This window comes from Bubalus kerabau, chromosome X (genome assembly GCF_029407905.1).
Source record: "Bubalus kerabau isolate K-KA32 ecotype Philippines breed swamp buffalo chromosome X, PCC_UOA_SB_1v2, whole genome shotgun sequence".
NCBI lineage: Eukaryota > Metazoa > Chordata > Mammalia > Artiodactyla > Bovidae > Bubalus > Bubalus kerabau.
Window position 1 is genome coordinate 90,606,174 of NC_073647.1, and position 22,405 is coordinate 90,628,578.

The 22,405-nt window shown below is 36.9% G+C and overlaps 1 protein-coding gene across 3 annotated transcripts in view; it reads left to right on the forward strand.

Moving 5' to 3' along the window:
* Positions 1–22,405, forward strand: part of ABCB7 (ATP binding cassette subfamily B member 7) — a 168,629-nt gene that overhangs the window by 77,558 nt on the left and 68,666 nt on the right. For 2 of the 3 annotated variants that reach the window (XM_055564930.1, XM_055564929.1), the window contains exons 2-3: positions 19,028–19,105; positions 21,148–21,234. In XM_055564930.1, coding sequence (XP_055420905.1) covers positions 19,028–19,105; positions 21,148–21,234 — 165 coding nt within the window. Of the gene's footprint in view, positions 1–19,027; positions 19,106–19,228; positions 19,372–21,147; positions 21,235–22,405 lie in introns of those variants that run through there. The other variant, XM_055564931.1, reaches the window with a different exon arrangement.

Below are 22,405 nucleotides of genomic sequence, written 5' to 3' on the forward strand. Positions count from 1 at the left end.
ATGCCTCTACTGCGTTGTCGTCTCCTCCATAAGTTTTTAAACTATTTTTTTCTCTATCATGATTTAAAAAAAAAGACATGTAGACTGAGATCTACCCTCTTAAAAAATTTTTAGGTATGTGGTACAGTACTGTTAATTTTAATTGCACTCTTTTATGAGAAATCTCTAGGACTTTTTCATTTTGCATAACTTAAACTATGTGTATTGAGCATCAACTTTCCATTTCCCACTTCTCCCTGTCCATGATAACCACATTACTTTCTGCTTTTGTGAGTTTGACTACTTTAGATACTTCATATAAGGAGTATTATGCAGTATTAGTCATTCTGCAACTGGCTTATTTTACTTAGCATGATATCTTCCAGGTTCATTCATGTCATCACATATGACAAGATACCTTTTCCCTTTTTTTTGGCCATGCTACATCACTTCTATGATCTTAGTACCCCAACTGTGGATTGAACCCAGGCATGAGGCAGTGAAAACATGGATTCTTAACGAATGGACTGCTAGGGAATTCCCAATTTCTTTTTTAATGATGAAAAATACTACACTGTTTGAATATATCATATTTTCTTTATCTAGTTATCTATCTATGAATATTTAGATAGCTTCCAGAATTTTGGCAATACTGAAAATGCTGAAGTGAATATGGGCATGCAAATATAACTTCAAGTACCTGATTTCAATTCTTATGGATGAATATTCAGATCTGGGATTGGTGGATCATATGGTGGTTTAATTTTGAATTTTTTGAGAAACCTCCATATAGTGTTCTGTAGCAGCTGCACCATTTTACAGTCTTGTCAGAAGTCCACAGAGTTCCAGTTTCTCCACATCTTCACCAACACTTGTTTTTTTGTTTGTTTTGTTTTTCTATAATGACCATTCCTAACAGGTGTAAAGTGATTTTACTGTGGTTTCTATTTGTATTTTCCTTCTCCTATTAATTTCTAATTTCAGTTTATTTAGAACAGAGAAGATATTTTGTATGATTTTAATCTTCTTAAATTTGTTAAGATCTGTCTTTTGACCTAATATGTGGTTATCCTGGAGAATGTTCTTTGTGCAGTTGAGAAGAATGTCTGTTCTGCTACTGTTAGGTGGAACAATTTCATTTGTCAGTCAGGTCCATCTGGTCTGTGGTGTTCACATTCCCTCATTTCATGTTGAATATATGTATGTTTATCAGTTATTGAAAGTGTGATATTAAAATCTACTGTTAATATGTTACTATGTATTTCTCCCTTTATTTCTGTGAAAGTTTGCTTTATGTATTTAGGTGCTCTAATGTTGGGTGTGTGTATATATATATATATATATATATATATATATATATATATTTATAACTGTTACATGTTCCTGCTGAATTGAAACTTTTATTATTATTATATTATGTCTTGCTTTGTCTCCCATGACAGTTTTTGGGTAAAAGTTTATTTGGTCTGATACAGTTACCATTTTCATGGAATATATTTTTTTCTGTCCTTTCACTTTTAGCCTAAATATGTCTTTAAGTCTAAAGTGAGTATCTAGTAAGACAGCATATAGTTAGATACTGATTTTTTAATCCATTTAGCCATTCTATGTCTTTTGGTTGGAGAATGTCTATTAAAATTTAAAGTAGTTACTGATAGATAAGAACTTAACCATTGCCATTTTTGTCAATTGTGTTCTGTCTTAAAGCTCATTTGTCCCACTTTCCTTGTTTCCTTTGTGTTTGGTTGGTTGCTTTGTTTTTTGTAGTAATATTTTTTGATCCTTGTTTTCTTTTATGTATATTCTATAGGCATTTTCTTTGTAGTTATCATGAACTTTCATTAAACATAGCAGTATATTTTATGCTAATAACAACTTCACGTTGATCATTTATAAAAGCTAGTTTTACCATCTCCCACATACTTTATATTTTTGATATGAGAATTATATCTTTTTATAGTTATTGTCTATGTTTTTTTTTAACTCAAATACTAGAAAAAGTGATCTTTGTACCACTTTTACATTGTTGTAGCATTTCTTTGTCTATGTCTTTACTTTTCCCAGCCGGCTTCATAGTTTCACATGTTTTTATGTTGTTGCTTAGTGTCCTTTTGTTTGAACTTGAAGAATTCCCTTATGATAACTTATATCAGGTCTAGCATTGACAAATGCTCTCAGTTTTTGTTTATCTGTAAGTCTTTATCTCTCATTTTTTGAAGTAGAGTTTTACTGGGTATAGTATTCTTGGTGGGCATTTTTTTTTTTCTTTTCATCAATTTGAATACATCATTTCACTCCCTTCTGGTCTGTGAAGTTTCTGATGAGAAGTCTGCTATAAGTCCTGTTGGGGCTCCCTTTTATGTGATTAGTCACTTTAATTTTTCTGTGTTTAAAATTCTCACTTTGGAAAAAATTCTCTTTGTCCTTGACTTTTGATAGTTTGATTATAATGTCGTGATGTGAACTTCTTTGGATTCATCTTTAGTGGTCCTTTTTAGGCTTCTTGAGTCTGGTTGTCCATTTCCATTTCCAGATTTGGGAAGTTTTCAGCTCTTATCCTTTAAATAATCCCTTTATGTATCTTTCTCTCTCTCTTCTAGTTCTGAGATTCCCATAATATGAAGGGTGATTCATTTTATGTGGTCATTTAAGTTCCTTAATCCTTCTGTGTTCTTTTTCATTCTTTTTCATTTTTAATCTGACTGTATAATTTCAAATGACCTTTCTTCATATTGGCTGATTCTTCTATATGGTCAAATCTGATCATATATACTGCGTATTGCATATATTGTTGAACCCAGGCATTGAATTTTTTAGTTCAGTTTTTGTATTAAATATCTCCAAGTTTACTTTCTTTTTTATATTTTCTCTCTCTTGATAGTCTCATTCATCCGTAATTTTCCCAACCTCATTGAGCAATTTTTTCATTGAGCATTTTTATGACAGTTATCTTGAACTTTTTGTCAGGATAGTCATACACCTTGATTTCATTAGTATCAGTTTCTGGAGCTTTATTTTGTCCCTTTGATTGGACCTTATTCCCCTCTTTTTGTGTTCCTTTTAGCTTTGTATTGATATCTGCACCTTTGAAGAAATAGCCATGTCATCTAGTCTTTATGTGCTGGCACTGACAGGGAAAGACCTACACCAATCATCCCAGCTCAAAATTCTGGCAACCTGTGTTTGTAGATTTCTAATTAGAGTGATTTGTTGGTTTCTCTTTTCAGAACCTCATAATCTCTTGCTTGCTCTGGTGTCTGTATGCTGTATTGCTGGTTCTCTGAAACAGTTGTATATCATCAAGGTAGTTTTTTTGTTTTTAGCTGTACCAGGTATCTATTATATGCCAGGTCTAATCTACACTCTGAGTTGGTCAAGACAGAAAGCAGTCTCTAGGACAGCCCCCTGAAAAATCAGAATATTGGATGTAGGGTCCAGTCCTTTCTCTCCCTTCAAAAGTAGAAGCCTCAAGTTGTGAACCTTCTAATAAAGCTGAGTATGCTACCCACAGCACACTGCTTTTCCACTTTCCATCATTCTCAGCATTTGCCAGGAATCCAAACTAGGCTGGTTCTGTCAGAGCTTCAAATGAGGGGAGATAGAAACTAGTTTCTTGGGCAGCACTCTGAAAGTTGTATATTGAACACATGTTTCTTGCACTCCTCCTTCACTGTCAGAAGGGAAGCCTCAGGATGCATGCCTCCTTCCAATTACACAAAGCCATGCCAGGTTTCCTATGTTCATAGCTGCCTGCAAGCATCTAAACTGTTCTGGTCCATCAGCATTCTGAGTAAGCTGAGAGAGAATCCAATACCTTGGGCAGCACTCTATAGTTCTGAGATGTGGGTGACAGGTTGCACGCCCTCTTTTCCCCTGAAGGAGAAGTTGCAAGTCTGAGTAATCTGTCTTGGCACTGAGCTCTGCTGGGTTGGGGGAGGGGCTCATGTAGATAAAGTGAATTTGGTCATTTTGTTTCATTGCATTGTTCTTGACTTTGTCCTTGTTGGGGGTTACGTCAGCTTCTTCATTGTACTATGGAATTCTCATAAAAGTGTTTTGGTCAATGTTGTTGTTCAGTCACTCAGTTGTGTCTGACTCTCTGCAACCCCACGGACTGCAGGCTTCCCTGTCCTCCACTATCTCCTGGAGGATGCTCAAACTCATGTCCATTGAGTTGATGATGCCATCCAACCATTGCATCCTCTGTCGTCCCCTTCTCCTCCTGTGTTTAATCTTTCCCAGCAACAAGGTTTTTTCCCATGAGTCAGCTCTTTGCATCAGGTGGCCAAAGTATTGGAGCTTCAGCTTCAGCATCAGTCCTTCAATGGACATTCAGGGTTGATTTCCTTTAGGATTGATTTGTTTGATCTCCTCATAGTCCAGGGGACTCACAAGAGTCTTTTCCAGCACCACAGTTCAAAATCATCAATTCTTTAGCAGCCAGCTTTCTACATGTGATCTTAGCCAAAAGGCCGATAAGCAATCAGCCTTCTTTTTGGTCCAGCTCTCACATCCATACATGACCGCTGGAAAAGCCATAGCTATTACTATATGGACCTTTGTTGGCAAAGTAATGTCTCTGCTGTTTAGTGTGCTGTCTAGGTTTGTCATAGCGTTTCTTCCAAGGAACAAGCATCTTTTAATTTTATGGCTGCAGTCACTATCCACATCATATTAAATAATGTTAATATACTTTTGTGTTCCTTTATTTATCTTTCATTACTTTTTTAAAAATATAACATTTCTACTCTTAAGAAGTCCTTATTTTCCCATGTACCTCCTGCCCCAGACTCTCTTCCTAGACTTATATTCTTTCTCCTGCTTGCCCCATTATCTCTTGCTCCAGGCATCTGCAGCTAGTATGTGTATTTTATATACTTTACAATAAACAACATTAAACACTTCCAACCCGAAGAGAGTTCTGAAGGATGCGCAACAAGGTAAGCCCCTGAGCAAGCTGCCAGACAGTTTAAAAAACACATCCACAATTATTTGAGCAAGGAGCCTCACATTTCAACCTCTGGTAGCAGCCAGCCATACGAGGAATGAGAGATACCTCTGATCTGGGGAATGGGATATGGTAGGTGAGTATGCACAAATGTCATAATGTTCTCAGCTGAAATTTAGCAATTTCTTTCCTCATTATGCAATTCCCTACTTGCTGTACATTTTTTGGTTGATATCCAGAAGTTTTAGAAAAATTGTTTTTGTCAGTTTTTGACAGCTTAATCATTGTTTTAGTGCACGTACACTTTTGTGAAGTTTCATATTCTGCCACTTTGGGTGATGTTGCCCTTTATGTTTAACACACAGTTGTGTTGATATTTTTTACTGAAAAAAAGCAAACAAACAATGGAATGTCTTCCTTGTTAACAACAGAAAAATTAACCTAGGCATTTCAAAGCATTATCCATCAGGAAGAGTAAATTCAGTTGAGTTCAGTTCAGTCGCTCATTCATGTCTGACTCTGTGACACTATGGACTGCAGCACGCCAGGCTTCCCTGTCCATCACCAACTCCCGGAGCTTACTCAAACTCATGTCCATCGAGTCGGTGGTACTATCCAACCATCTCATCCTCTGTTGTCCCCTTCTCTTCCTGCCTTGAGTCTTTTCCAGCCTCAGGGTCTTTTCCAATAAGTCAGTTTTTTGCATCAAGTGGGCAAAGTATTGGAGCTTCAGCTTCAGCATCAGACCTTCCAAAGAATATTCAGGACTGATTTCCTTTAGGATAGACTGGTTGGATCTCCTTTCAGTCCAAGGGACTCTCAAGAGTCTTCTTCAACACCACAGTTCAAAAGCATCAATTCTTCAGCACTCAGCTTTCTTTATAGTCCAACTCTCACATGGATACATGACTACTGGAAAAACCATAGCTTTGACTAGACAGACCTTTGTCAGGAAACTAATATGTCTGCTTTTTAATATGCTGTCTAGGTTGGTCATAACTTCCCTTCCAAGGAGTAAGCATCTTTTAATTTCATGGCTGCAGTCACAATCTGCAGTGATTTTGGAGCCCAAGTAAATAAAGTCTGTCATTGTTTCCATTGTTTCCCCATCGATTTGACATGAAGCGATGGGACTGCATGCCATGATCTTTGTTTTTTCAATGTTGAGTTTTAAGCCAGCTTTTTCACATTCCTCTTTCACTTTCATCAAGAGGCTCTTTAGTTCTTTTTCACTTTCTGCCATAAGGGTGGTGTCATCTGCATATCTGAAGTTATTGATATCTCTCTCAGCAATCTTGATTCCAGCTTGTGCTTCATTCAGCCTAGCATTTCTCATGATGTACTCTGCATATAAGTTAAATAAACAGGGTGACAATATACAGCCTTGATGTACTCCTTTCACAATTTGGAACCAATCTGTAGTTCATGCCCAGTTAAAACTGTTGCATCTTGACCTGCATAAAGATTTCTCAGGAGGCAGTAAGATGGTCTGGTATGTCCATTGCTCTAAGAATTTTCCACAGTTTGTTGTGATTCACAAAGAGGCTTTGGTATAGTCAATAAAGTAAAAGTAGATGTTTTTCTGGAATTTCTTGCTTTTCCCATGATCTAGAGTAAACTCACTAGATCCAATGACAATGTTGATATTGTTAATATTGATAATGTTAGAAATGTCCATCTCCATTCCACCACTTACTAGCTGTATGCATTTGAGCATGGTAGTCTTTCAGAGCCTCAGTATCTAGTTGGTATAATGGGAATAGTAATAATAGTCGACACCCTGTAGGATTATCAGTTCAGTTCAGTTAAGTTGCTCAGTCGTGTCCGACTCATTGCGACTGCATGAATTGCAGCACGCCAGGCCTCCCTGTCCCTCAACAACTCCTGGAGTTCACCCAAACTCTTGTCCATCGAGTTGGTGATGCCATCTAGCCATCTCATCCTCTGTCATGCCCTTCTCCTCCTGCCGCCAATCCCTCCCAGCATCAGAGTCTTTTCCAATGAGTCAACGCTTCGCATGAGGTGGCCAAAGTATTGGAGTTTCAGCTTCAGCATCAGTCCCTCCAATGAACACCCAAGACTGAGCTCCTTTAGAATGGACTGGTTGGATCTCCTTGCAGTCCAAGGGACTCTCAAGAGTCTTCTCCAACACCACAGTTCAAAAGCATCAATTCTTCGGCGCTCAGCCTTCTTCACAGTCCAACTCTCACATCCATACATGATCACAGGAAAAACCATAGCCTTGACTAGATGAACCTTTGTTGGCAAAGTAATGTCTCTGCTTTTTAATATGCTATCTAGGTTGGTCATAACTTTCCTTCCAAGGAGTAAGTGTCTTTTAGTTTCATGGCTGCAGTCACCATCTGCAGTGATTTTGGAGCCCAAAAAATAAAGTCTAACACTGTTTCCACTGTTTCCCATCTATTTGCCATGAAGTGATGGGACCAGATGCCATGATCTTAGTTTTCTGAATGTTGAGCTTTAAGCCAACTTTTTCACTCTCCTCTTTCACTTTTATCTAGAGGCTTTTTAGTTCCTTTTCACTTTCTGCCATAAGGGTGGTGTCATCTGCATATCTGAGTTTATTGATATTTCTCCCGGCAATCTTGATTCCAGCTTGTGCTTCATCCAGCCCAGCGTTTCTCATGATGTACTCTGCATAGAAGTTAAATAAGCAGGGTAACAATATACAGCCTTGACGTACTCCTTTTCCTATTTGGAACCACTCTGTTGTTCCATGTCCAGTTCTAACTGTTGCTTCCTGGCCTGCATACAGGTTTCTCAAGGGGCAAGTCAGGTGGTCTGGTATTCCCATCTCTTTCAGACTTTTCCACAGTTTCTTGTGATCCGCACAGTCAAAGGCTTTGGCATAGTCAATAAAGCAGAAATAGATGTTTTTCTGGAACTCTCTTGCTTTTTCAATGATCCAGCAGATGTTGGCAGTTTGATCTCTGGTTCCTCTGCCTTTTCTAAAACCAGCTTGAACATCTGCAAGTTCACAGTTCATGTATTGCTGAAGCCGGGCTTGAGCATTACTGTACTAGCATGTGAGATAAGAGCAATTGTGCGGTAGTTTGAGCATTCTTTGGCATTGCCTTTCTTTGGGATTGGAATGAAAACTCACCTTTTCCAGTCCTGTGGCCACTGCTGAGTTTTCCAAATTTGCTGGCATATTGAGTGCAGCACTTTCTCAGCATCATCTTCCAGGATTTGAAATGGCTCAACTGGAATTCCATCACCTCCACTAGCTTTGTTTGAAGTGATGCTTCCTAAGGCCCACTTGACTTCACATTCCAGGATGTGTGGCTCTAGGTGAGTGATCACACCATCGTGATTACCTTGGTCGTGAAGATCTTTTCTGTACAGTTCTTCTGTGTATTCTTGCCACTTCTTAATATCTTCTGCTTCTGTTAGGTCCATACCATTTCTGTCCTTTATCGAGAGCATCTTTGCATGAAATGTTCCCTTGGTATCTCTGATTTTCTTGAAGAGATCTCTAGTCTTTCCCATTCTGTTGTTTTCCTCTATTTCTTTGCATTGATTGCTGAGGAAGGCTTTCTTATGTCTCTTTGCTGTTCTTTGGAACTCTGCATTCAGATGGTTATATCTTTCCTTTTCTCCTTTGCTTTTCACTTACCTTCTTTTCACAGCTGTTTGTAAGGCCTCCCCAGACAGCCATTTTGCTTTTTTGCATTTCTTTTCCATGGGGATGGTCTTGATCCCTGTCTCCTGTACAATGTCTTGAACCTCTGTCCATAGTTCATCAGGCACTCTTATCTATCAGATCTAGTCCCTTAAATCTATTTCTCAATTCCACTGTTTAATCATAAGGAGTTTGATTTAGGTCATAACTGAATGGTCTAGTGGCTTTCCCTACTTTCTTCAATTTAACTCTGAATTTGGCAATAAGGAGTTCATGATCTGAGCCAGTCAGCTCCTAGTCTTGTTTTTGCTGACTGTATAGAGCTTCTCCGTCTTTAGCTGCAAAGAATATAATCAGTCTGATTTCAGTGTTGACCATCTGGTGATGTCCACGTAGTGAGAATTAAATGAGATAATGTAGTATTAGGCATAAGGCCAGCCAAATAATGATTGTTTAGTTAATGGTAGCTGTTGTGGTTCTTATTATGGTTATAGTTAAGATTATACTATAATGGTTATAGTAAAGCTCCTTCTCCCATCCAAGTACTATCCAGGCAGACCCTGCTTAGCTTCCAATATCAGACAAGATCAGGTGAAATCAGGGTGGTATGGCTGTAGACTGTATAGCTGCTTATAATCCATGTTGCTTCATAATGCAAAAGTATCTCAGCAAACAAATCCAAATTAAAATACAAAAAGGGGTAAAATGCTAAGTACTCTGGCCTTCAGCTAATCTGCTGTTCTGTTCTGTGCTAAGCATCTTAAGGAATGAACTAAAATTTAAGGGTGTTTTTGGGTGAATGATGGTGGAAAGGTGATCAAGCTATATCCTACCTTTGCATTGGTTTTTCTGTGATATTTGTGCCTGCATCTGTTAGCTTTAGCTTATAAACTTCGAAAACGTAATGAACACTTATTTAAATTTGTTGTGTACAGTGTGTAAGATAAAAACCTTTTTGTATTGCAACTGTGTATCCAATTTAAGAATGTTAATATGGCAATTTAGAGCAAGATTTGTTTACTCTTGAAACAGTTTTAAAGTGACGTTAATGCTCTAGGTTGCTTCTCTTGAAGACATTTGGAAAAATACAGCCCATAAAATACTTGTAAGAGTGCTGTTAGTTTCTTCCTGACATTATATGAGAATAAATGTTCTAGTCATTGTATGAATTATGGTCACCTTATGAATTTTCAAAGTGCAAGTGAGAAGAAGAGTGGATAGTTTTAGAAAAAAACTCTAACAGTTTTCAGGGCTCAAAGAGAGAAATGAAAGACAGCAAAATTAAGAAGTTTTTGTGTATGTATTTTTGAAGGGGTGAAGTATCTTTTGAAAAGGTTCATTTTTTTTCTTTTGTGAAACTAAGTTTTCTTGTACAATATTTTTGTTATCAGAAATATCACAGTTGTGTTCTCCATCTTGTCTCTGTTCAATAAGACCATGAGGAGATAATGGAGTAGAGGCTAGCAACCTTCTCAGGTTTGAGTGCCACGAGAAGAACTAAACTAACAGTTAACAAAATAGGCAAATAGAAGAGAAAGAAAAATCTACTAGCACATTATAAGAGAGAAAAAAAGAGGTAGCAAAACGATAAAGAGGAGACACCTAAGTTGAAGGGAATGGCAGATTGCTATCAGCCCCAACTGTGTGTGTTTACCAACCTCTATAGTAGAACTTAACTTTTAGCATGCAAGAAAGAAACTAAATATGAATAAATCTAAAGGGATTTAAAATACACAAAACCAAATACCTTCCTTAAAATACCCTTTTCACCTAGTGGTCATCTGAAGCTTTTTAGGTATCATTTATATGTCTTGGAGTTGGTTTTATGTTTATATCAATATTTTAAATCTTTACCTATGTTATAAGCAAAGATTATGTCTTTTCTACCAAAGGACTGCCTGTTATTAGATTTTTTTGGAATGCATATAAAGAAAACTATTTTGGATACGACCTGCATAAGTGAGCCTTGCAGAATGATGCAAGTAAATGAAAACTCTATCCTGTATGAGTTTTGTGTAATTTCCCCAGGTAATTTGCTCACCAGTGGCAATCTGATATATCGGTAAAAAGCAGCAAACATAATGAGAGCATTTATACAAAAATATTACTAAACGAAAGTGTCAGATTTGCTAGTGATTCAGATTGTCCACAATGAAACTTAGAGTTAAGAAATGTACTTCAGAATTTTCTCCAAAGTCCATATTAATAAATATAAAACAATGGAAGTTGAAACTGTAAAGTAGCAAAAAATAGGTCCAATTCTACTTTCTCAACTTCTTTCATATTATCTCAGCATTCCAGCTGCACTGTGTGTAGTAATGTCTCCATCCTGTGCACAAACACAATAGGGCTAGGAATCTTAGAAGCACAGAGATTTATACCAGTTTCCTAAAGTTCTTGGAAGTCAGCCCAGTGAAATAATCCACTAATTAAATGTCTCTAAAATATGCCCTTGGTGAATTACTTTTAATATGATAAGGTTCTCTTTGTGTATTTTCTCCCTAATTTCATGATTTAAAAATGAACTGGTTCTGAAGTTTTGTGTGTTTTTTTTTTTGTGTGTGTTTTTTTTTTTACCTTTTAACATTGAGTCATTAGGTTTTATTGCCCTGAATTTGGCAAATGCCTTGTAATTCTTTATTACTTTATTAGTAAACAGCATGGAATTTCCCATCACTTAGATGAAACATATGAAACAGTTAACAGGTTTTGTGATGACAAAGAGTTTCTTATATGAACGGGGAATGAAGTCTAAACTTTCTTCACAGAAGTTGCCTAAACAAATATATGAAGAATTTTGTGCAAACTACTAAATAGGCCTGCTGCTGATGTTATGCCCTCAGAGATGTAAAAATTGGTAGACAAAAAGGAAAATTGATTAAAAAAAAGGGAAATTCTGTAGATAATTTTTGTTCGTGAGTTTATTTTTTATGATAGTGATTTTTTTGTGGAAGTGTTTTGTTTTGCTGTGTCATTGTGAGAATCCTTAGAAGCTGCAGGGATTTTAGAAATCGAATTTTAGAAATCGTCAAGAGCAGGTTATCAGCAGTTAATGGCCATTGGGCCAAGTCTAGTATGCCATCTATGTTTGAAAGGCCTCTGTGCTAAGAATTTTTTTTAACATTTGTTAATGGTTGGGAATACCAGGCCACCTGACCTGCCTCTTGAGATACCTATATGCAAGTCAGGAAGCAACAGTTAGAACTGGACATGGAACAACAGACTGGTTCCAAATAGGAAAAGGAGTACGTCAAGGCTGTATATTGTCACCCTGCTTATTTAACTTCTATGCAGAGTACGTCATGAGAAACGCTGGGCTGGATGAAGCACAAGCTGGAATCAAGATTGCCGGGATAAATATCAATAACCTCAGATATGCAGATGACACCACCCTTATGGCAGAAAGTGAAGAGGAACTAAAAAGCCTCTTGATGAAAGTGAAAGTGAAGAGTGAAAATGTTGGCTTAAAGCTCAACATTCAGAAAACTAAGATCATGGCATCTGGTCCCATTACTTCATGGCAGATAGATGGGGAAACAGTGGAAACAGTGTTCGACTTTATTTTTCTGGCCTCCAAAATCACTGCAGATGCTGATTGCAGGCATGAAATTAAAAGACGCTTACTCCTTGGAAGGAAACTTATGATCAACCTTGATAGCATATTCAAAAGGAGAGACATTACTTTGCCAACAAAGGTCCATCTAGTCAAGGCTATGGTTTTTCCTGTGATCATGTATGGATGTGAGAGTTGGACTGTGAAGAAAGCTGAGCACCAAAGAATTGATGCTTTTGAACTGTGGTGTTGGAGAAGACTCTTGAGAGTCTCTTGGACTGCAAGGAGATCCAACCAGTCCATTCTAAAGGCGACCAGTCCTGGGTGTTCTTTGAAAGGAGAGATACTAAAGCTGAAACTCCAGTACTTTGGCCACCTCATGCAAAGAGTTGACTCATTGGAAAAGACTCTGATGCTGCCAGGGATTCGGGGCAGGAGGAGAAGGGGAGACAGACGATGAGATGGCTAGGTGGCATCACTGACTCGATGGACGTGAGTCTGAGTGAACTCCAGGAGTTGGTGATGGACAGGGAGGCCTGGCGTGCTGCAATTCATGGGGTCGCAAAGAGTCGGACATGACTGAGCGACTGAACTGAACTGAATGGTTGGGAAAACAATCAAAAGAAGAATAATTTTTTTTGACAGATGACAATGATTTGAAATTCACATTTCAGTGTCCATAAATAAAGTTTTATTTGAACATAGCCACACGTTTATTTGTGTATTATTTTTAGCTGTTTTTATGCTACAGTGAGAGAGTTGAGTAGTTATGAAACAGATGGTATGCCTGCAAACCCCAAAATATTTGCTCTCTGGGCCTTTAGAGAGAAAAAAAAAATTGATAACCCCTGTTCTAGAGTCATCAAATTTTACAGTGATGTAGTTCGATGATTTTGTGGTTTAATGAATGCTTAGGTGATATGAGCTGCCCGTAATCCTTGAGCTATGTTGCCATTTATTCATTCATTTAACACACATTTATTCAGTATCTAACATAATGAAGGAAATTCTTTATTCTTCAACTTACAGTTGAGAAATATAACTACAAAATCTAAAAAGTCAGTCTAACATTTTCTTTCCTCTTCTTCTATTCTTACCCCTCAAGCCCTTCACCCACCTCTCTACTTCCTTCTCTCCTTTTCTTCATCCACCCCTGCCCCCTGCCACTCCCAGCTAGTTTTGAAGAAATTGGGAAGAAAACCAAGTTCAAATAGTATTTATCTCAGACTTTTAAACTTTTAAAGTGAGATAAATGTGATTTTAAATTATGATAGTTTCTCTTAAAATATATTGAGAGCTTAATTTTAAATGTTTGATGTTTTTAATGATCAAATGATAACAGTATTCATGCATGATTATTTGATATTGTTAAGCCATATATGCATCATGGATGGATAGTTGTAAACTTAGTTTTGTTTCTAATTGACAATTTATACATTGCTCTTTAACCTATTATTAGGTAATTCTTAAAGTTCCAGTCATTCAAGCTGGTTTTAGAAAAAGCAGAGGAACCAGAGATCAAATTGCTAACATCCGCTGGATCATAAAAAAAGCAAGAGAGTTCCAGAAAAACCTCTATTTCTGCTTTATTGACTATACCAAAGCCTTTGACTGTGTGGATCACAAGAAACTGTGGAAAATTCTGAAAGAGATGGGAATACCAGACCACCTGACCTGCCTCTTGAGAAATTTGTATGCAGGTCAGCAAGCAACAGTTAGAACCAGACATGGAACAACAGCCTGGTTCCAAATAGGGAAAGGAGTACGTCAAGGCTGTATATTGTCACCCTGCTTATTTAACTTCTATGCAGAGTACATCATGAGAAACACTGGACTGGAAGAAGCACAAGCTGGAATCAAGATTGCTGGGAGAAATATCAATAACCTCAGATATGCAGGTGACACCACCCTTATGGCAGAAAGTGAAGAGGAACTAAAAAGCCTCTAGATGAAAGTGAAAGAGGAGAGTGAAAAAGGTGGCTTAAAATTCAGCATTCAGAAAATGAAGATCATGGCATCCGGTCCCATCACTTCATGGGAATTAGATGGGGAAACAGTGTCAGACTTTATTTTTCTGGGCTCCAAAATCACTGCAGATGGTGACTGCAGCCATGAAATTAAAAGACGCTTACTCCTTGGAAGGAAAGTTATGACCAACCTAGATAGCATATTGAAAAGCAGAGACATTACTTTGCCAACAAAGGTTTGTCTAGTCAAGGCTATGGTTTTTCCAGTGGTCATGTATGGATGTGAAAGTTGGACTGTGAAGAAAGCTGAGCACCGAAGAATCGATGCTTTTGAACTGTGGTGTTGGAGAAGACTCTTGAGAGTCCCTTGGACTGCAAGGAGTTCCAACCAGTCCATTCTGAAGGAGATCAGCCCTGGGATTTCTTTGGAAGGAATGATGCTAAAGCTGAAACTCTAGTACTTTGGCCACCTCATGCAAAGAGTTGACTTGTTGGAAAAGACTCTGATGCTGGGAGGGATTGGGGGCAGGAGGAGAAGGGGACGACAGAGAATGAGATGGCTGGATGGCATCACTGACTCGATGGACGTGAGTCTGGGTGAACTCCGGGAGTTGGCAATGGACAGGGAGGCCTGGTGTGCTGCGATTCATGGGGTCGCAAAGAGTCGGACACGACTGAGCGACTGAACTGAACTGAAAGTGCCATAAACACTGAACATAACTTGTATTATGAAAAATAACTATTCTAAAAAGGATACATTTGGGCTTTCCTGGGGACTCAATGGTAAAGAATGATCATACCCAGGTGTCCTGTCAATGTGATCCCTGATTGGGATAGATATCACATGCTGTGGAGCTATTTAACCTGTGCACCACAACTATTGAACCTGTGCTCTAGAACTCAGGAGCCACAACTGCTGAGCCCATGTGCTGCAACTACTGAAGCCTGAGCACTCTAGAGCCCATGCTCTGCAACAAAAAAAGCCACTGCAATGATAAGTATGCATACCACAACTAGAGAGGAACCCCCATTCACTGCAACTAAAGACTGTGCAGCAAATAAATAAAAAGGATACAGTCATATTTAATAGTCACTAAAAACATTATATAATAGGATTATTATTTTTATTTAATTAATTAATTTAATTTTTCACTGTGGTGGGTCTCCATTGCTGCATTGGCTTTTCTCTAGTTGCAGTGAGCAGGGGATACTCTCTGGTTGTGGAGCGCAAGCTTCTCATTTAAGTGGCTTTTCTCTTGCTGAGCTTGTTCTCTAGGGCAAGTGGGTTTCAGTAGTTGTGGCACGATGACCTCTAGAGCAGGGGCTCAGTAGTTGTGGCTCTCAGGCTCTAGAGCACAGGATCAGTAGTTGTGGTGCATGGGCTTAGATGCTTCACGGCTGTGGTATCTCTCCAGATCAGGGATTGAACCTGTGTCTCCTGCATTGGCAGGGGGATTCTTTACCACTGAGCCACCAGGGAAGCCCAATAGGATTATTTTTTAGTAAAATGTAATTTTTATCTTAAAGGAAAAATGTAATTGGAATAGGTTTGCTTGCTTGAGTCTTAGTCTCATTATGTGGAGGTAGTTCTGTCTACTAGGTTGATGGTTTTAGTGTTGATTATATTTTTGTAAGTAATAATTGAACGTCTACACATAGTAAAATAGTGTGCCTATGCAACTATCAAAGATTAGTATTTATATTAATTAGTGGACAAATAGTGCTGATCAAAATGAGAGCATACATTATTATGCTCGGATGCCACAGAATCTTTGACTTTTAGGCTCTGCCAGAATTTCTTCTTTTTTAGGTAAAATAAACATGACTCTACAGTGTTTTAACCTGTCTGCCTCTTCAAACAGACTGGCAGATTGTTATTTCCAGTATACTGCATTTGTATAGTGTCTGTGTACATTGGTCATGTCTATTATTTTCAGTAATATATGGTTTATTTTTGTGTGTATCTTTTTAGGGGTGAGGTTATAAATAAAATCAGATGCTAGATTTGTTGAAGAAATAAGTATAATCCTAGTTAAGCTTTTTAAAATTCAGTTAATAACTGCAGCATTATCATTTTATTCCATAAAAATCACAGAATTTTAGAGTTAAAAGGGACCTTAGAGCATCTAGTTCAACCCTCTAATTTTCTAATCAAGTTTTAAAGAATTAATCATCTTGTTTTCTCTTGTTGCCCTTCTTCATTTTTTGACTTTTTAAAAGATTTATTTAATTTTTAATTGAAGGATAATTGCTTTACAGAATTGTGTTGGTTTCTGCCAAACATCAACCTGAATCAGCCATATGTATACATATGTCCCCTCTTTCGCCTTCTCCATTTTTAAGTAATTTTTTTGCTTTAAACTCTTTTCTCCAGCGTTTTAATAGTAGAAAGTGAAAGTGAAGTTACTCAGTTGTGTCCGACTCATTGCGACCCCATGGACTGTAGCCTACCAGGCTCCTCTGTCCATGGGATTTTCCAGACAATAGAACTGGAGTGGATTGCCATTTCCTTCTCCAGGGGATCTTCCCAACCCAGGGATCGAACCCGGGTCTCCCACATTGTAGACAGACGCTTAACCATCTGAGCCACCAGGGAAGTCCTTTTAATAGTAGAGGTAATCCCTAACTTACAAATACATTGTTTCAGAAGTGTTTGTAAGTCTGTTTGGAAATCAGAGCATTTTTTTGTAGAAATTATATTTTAAATAGTGATGGGACTAGCCCTCAAAAGGAGTTAACACATTATGTGACTGTTGTTTTTGCTTTTGCAATGAATGATGTTTTAAATGTTTTTCTCTGGGGATCAGGAAAGAGATGACATTGTAGAGGAGCATGTCAAGGTCTTTCTTTTTATCTGTTATTTCTTAGGTGGGGTAGTGAATACATATTGTATTCATTATTTTCCGAGCTTTTTATATGCCTGAAATAGTTCATAATTTTACAATGCTATCTTAGTATGAAGTTCTTTGTGAATATGGACATTTAGAAAGTATTTACATTGAATCCTGATGCATAAGGGAAATATGGTTTGATTAGAGAAAGATAGATAGCTAGAAAATTTGAAGGGATTTTATGGGTACTTTCAGGGGCTTACTTAGATTTTATGGTAAATTTTCTTTATTTTGACTAATGTCACTTTAGAAAGTATGTTTTTGTTGTTAATTTGAGTGTATCAGCAACATTTATCTTTTGCTTATTGACAATATAGAGGCAATGTTTTGAGAGAGAATAAAGAAGATAGATAGTCATCATGAGATAATGGGGCAAATTTTGAAAGGCAAAGAAGATTAAATTGTATATGCATGTGTAAACATGTGCGATATCTTACTTGATTTATAGTTACTTGAACTGGGGGGTTATGAAAAATAGGACAATGAGGGAGTAAAGCTTGTTTGAGGTCTTAGCATGGTAAAAAGCTGTAAGGAGAACAATTGACATAAGCACCAGAAAGGCATCATTGACAATAGAAGTCTTGTACAGATTTGAGGGTACATCGCATGTTGTAGGAGCTTGGGATTGGCAAGACAGTGCAAATAGCTATTAGTATTTTTGAAATTTTTATAATTTAGGGAATGCCTATATATTTACAAGTATGTGCTCAGTTGTGTCCAACTCTTTGCGACCCCCCGGACTGTAGCCTGCCAGGCTGCTCTGTCTGTGGATTTTCCAGGCAAGAATATTGGAGTGGGTAGCCATGCCCTCCTCCAGCGGATCTTCCTGACCCAGGGGTTGAACCTTTTCTTTTGCATCTCCTGCATTGGCAGGCAGATTCTTTACCACTGCACCACCTGTGAAGTCCCTATTTACAAGTATACATAAACAGAAACTGCTCCTACTGGTTACATTCTAGAAAGCAACTAATTTTCTCAATAATTTGATTAGCTTTTTTGTGTGTGTATGGAGGTTGTTTTTTTGGTTGATTTAATTTTTGCTCTTTTGCAGTGTACAGCATTGACTTTTATATGAAAACAATCATTTCTACAACTCATTTGTAGCTTAGGGAAAGCCCACGTATTACCTGCTTTTTGGGAGATTCTTAACCTAAGATGCAAATTTTTCTTCACTAAATTGATGGTGCATTTTAGAAGGATGTATGTCCATTTGGGGCTTCCCTGGTGGCTCAGATGGTAAAGCGTCTGCCTGCAATGCAGGGGACCCAGGTTCAATTTCTGGATCGGGAAGATCCCCTGGAGAAGGAAATGTCAATCCACTCCAGCACTTTTGCCTGGAAAATCCCATGGACGGAGGAGCCTGGTAGGCTACAGTTCATGGGGTCGCAAAGAGTCGGACATGACTGAGCGACTTCACTTTCTTTTCACTTTCACTTTCATGTCCGTTTTAGAGATGTCTATTTTTTTCTGCTTTCTTTCAACTCCACTTTTGGAGTATTATCAACACAACAGATTGGCCCAAGAGTCTATCACCTGGTTATAAACCTTAACAAAACTGATCATATGACCATTATCTAAATTTAACATTCAGAATTAAGACTAAAGAAGGAGCACATAATAAAGTTCAGTAAAGGGAGGAGTGTTTGATAAGGGCAGAGAAACCATTTAAGAAATGGGTTTGAAGACTTCAGAGGCTTTCAGAAACAAAGAGAAACCTAGGGAGAAAGAGGGCAAATGGAAAGTACAATTTGATACTTTTAATGGGTAATATAATTTACTTTATATCTGGACCACATATTTTTTGCCATTTTAGATATGTGTTAGAAGCATCTTTCTCATATTGGCTATGGTTTTAGTTTATGCATGTTTATGAACAGTAATCCCCATGGACAGAGGAGCCTGGTAGGCTACAGTCCTTGGGGTCATAAAGAGTTGGACATGACTAAGCGACTAAGCACAGCACAGCACCTGGACTATAAAAGAAATATTTGAATATTAACTGTCCACTCTGAAATTTCTGACCTCTTTTTTTATTCTCTTCTGCAGATCTCAGAGTTATTAAGACATACTACATGGCGGAGACTAGGAAAAGACAATTCAAGAGAGTTATTAGATGCTACAAGGGTAAGATGAAGCAGACATTTCTTCTACATATAGCTAGGAAAAATGTGTAAGCCCTTTGAGCATTTTCTAATTTATATTACATATTTTTCAAGTAATTTTCCTTTTCATTTTTTTTCTAAATACTGGCAAGATGAATAACAAGATATATTTCTGCTACTGGAAATGGAGAAAGAAAGCCTGATATTTTTCTACCCCTGGAGAGATATATTTGAATCTTTCGAGATCAATGCCAACAAGAGTAACGCTTTTAGAAAACTTTTATAAATGTAATGGCAGCTTGTTGATGCTTAAATTTATCCTGGTAATTTGTATGTGATGTATGGAATGCTGTACATTTTTTAAGTGAGTAATGTTTCTTTTTACCTTAGAAGATGTTCACATAGCAGAATATCAAGGGACTCTAAGCTTATTAGAGTCCGTGGGATAGGTAATGCTGAGTTTACATGTTAATGAGGGTTGGTTTTCATTGCTAATGTAAGTGAAAGACACCTTTAAAAATTCTCAGTGCTTTAAAATGAGACAAATAAATCTCTTAAGATAGAAAGACAAGAAAATTAGAAGACGGTCTAGCTCCTGAGTAGTACTTCCTTTATTTTTTTCTTTCTGTTTAACAGTTATTTCCCATTCAGGTACAAGGCATTGTTCTGATTTATGCAGAAGCTGTAGATATGAATTAGGTTTTCCATTATTAAAGTTTTAAGTTAAGAGAGAATGTGCTCGATCTTCTCATTGTTTATGATACTACTGTTTATTTTTATTTTATAAATATATAGAATATTTTGCTTTGTTGATGACCTCATTATCTTGTGAGTTATTTACCAGACCCCTTGATATAGCTTATTAGCCTTTTAAAGGGAAAAAAGGTCACAAAATTACATTGTCACAGTAAATATTACTTTTTGATGTTTTTCCTTTAAAAATGCTTTGCGATTGTTGATCCAAAAATCAATGACCCATTTATGGCAATTACTTTTTGGGTCTCAACTGATGAGAACAAGAAGGTACTTTTGATTTCTGTAATTCCACTTTCATAGCTTGGCCCTGAGCTGATACCCTTAGGATTCAGTATTGATACAGAGTTGTGATTGTAAAGAATTATGCCCTTGTTCACTAATTATTATTATGGCTACTGAAGAAGCATTATTATATCCGTGTACTTTATTAAGTATTTTTTTGAGGAAACACTTTCAAATTAGCAAGTCTAAAATTTTAAAAAGCTTAATCTTTACTATCTTTTCAACTATTGTATATTTTCCAAATGATTAAAAATTTTTTTAGACTGATAAGTAATCTAGGGTTTTTTAAAAAATTATAAAAGGTAAGATGTTTGGATATTTTCAAGACTAGTTGAGAAATTTGTAGATAGGTTTGTTTTATAAACTAATTCAACAAGCACATCTGCAAGACACAGATGCGTGGGATGGTGGTATGGGCCATAGGAGATATAAGGATATGAGAGAATGTCCGTAGTCTTAAGAAATTTACCATGTAGGAGTAAAAACAAAAGATTTATACAAATTACTGTAACATAAGATAGACTGTGATGTAGTTAAAGATACTTTGTTTCTATATATATATGCAAGTCAGAATAATAAAAATGAGTTATAAAGAATCAACTATATTGAATTATAAAGCAAAAATGTTATACACATGGAAAGCACATGGGATACAGTTAATTAACTTTATTATATACTTGGCCAGTGATAAGAGTTAAGGATTACACAGTATTTAGTAGCAAATGACAATAAGAAAGCTGGTATAAATCAAATAGAAGTACATTACAAGTTAAATCTTTTAAATATTAATTTCAAAAACTAGAGAAAGTAACTTCTGTATGAGTAATTTGTTATATCTCAATATTCTTTGCGTAAGTGTATCTGTAAGCTTATTATGAAGGTATTTTACTTAGCTATGCTAGGCTCAAAGCTATGCCTCTGAATTTGTTGGGGGGACATTCATCAGATTAGACTGCCTAAGTCAAATTTTTAAAGATCTGAGATTCTTTAATAGCTAATGGATGGCTTGGTATTATCTTCAACTAGGCTCTCCAGGCATGGCCACTGATAGAAAAGAGGACATGTTGGCATGGTCATGCAGGAGGAGGACTCCACACAGACCCGAAAGAAGGGGTAAGAGACAGTAACAAGTACCTGAAAATTCTTATAGCTGATTGGAAGATAGCTATAATTTTATATATATATATATATAATTATTATATTCCAGAATATTTTGATTGACTCATGTAACTGCAGATTTTCTAATACAAAACCATATGGTTATGTAGATGAGTTTTTCTCAGGCTTAAGACAAAAAATGTCATGATTGACTAAAAAATAAAAAAGTTAGTTACCAAACTAAACATTTTAGTTCTTTATTTTAAGTAGTATTTGTTGAGGTTATGTGTTATTATCATCTATCCTTATGAGATAAATTATGTTTAGCTCTTACAAGTTGTGTGTGTGTGTTTTAATGATAACATTTTCCCTTCTATATTCTTGGTTTAGAAAGATTCTAGAATTTCCCCTAGCTTCATGGAAAATACTCCATTTACACCATCCATTTATTTAATTATCCATGTTCTTTATCATTATCATTATACAGACAAGATTAAACAGTAAGTTCACTGAAATCAAAAGATTGAAAGTGCACTACACTTTTTCTAAGTGAGTGGAACTGTCATTGGAATACTGTTATACAATTCTCCATCTGACCTTCTTTCTCTAAGTTTGCCTTTATTTTCTTCTCTAGCTTCACCCAACCAGTATATACATGGTATCTCTTAAGCAGAAATGATATTTTCAGGGTTAGTGGCAAGTGAACAAATTTTATGTAAAAGCGCTCTCTAAATTTCAGAGAAGTAAATAAATTTTAGTATTTTATTGGTGGGAGGTGATTGGTAAGAAAACCTTTCTGGTGCTTTTCTCCCTGTTTCTTTAATCCCCCATGTAGCTTCTCTCACAGAATTTAAAACACATCACATTCATGTTTCTTTCACATTCATGTTTCTTTCCCATTTTTACATATTAACATTTGTCCTGATTGTCATTTTTTTAAAATATAAATTTATTTAATTGGAGGCTAATTACTTTACAATATTGTATTGGTTTTGCCATACATCAACATGAATCCGCCACGGGTGTACACGTGTTCCCCATCCTGAACCCCCCTCCCACCTCCCTCCCCATATCATCCCTCTGGGTCATCCCAGTTATCCCAGTGCACCAGCCCCGAGCATCCTGTATCATGCATCGAACCTGGACTGGCGATTCGTTTCACATATGATATTATACATGTTTCAAT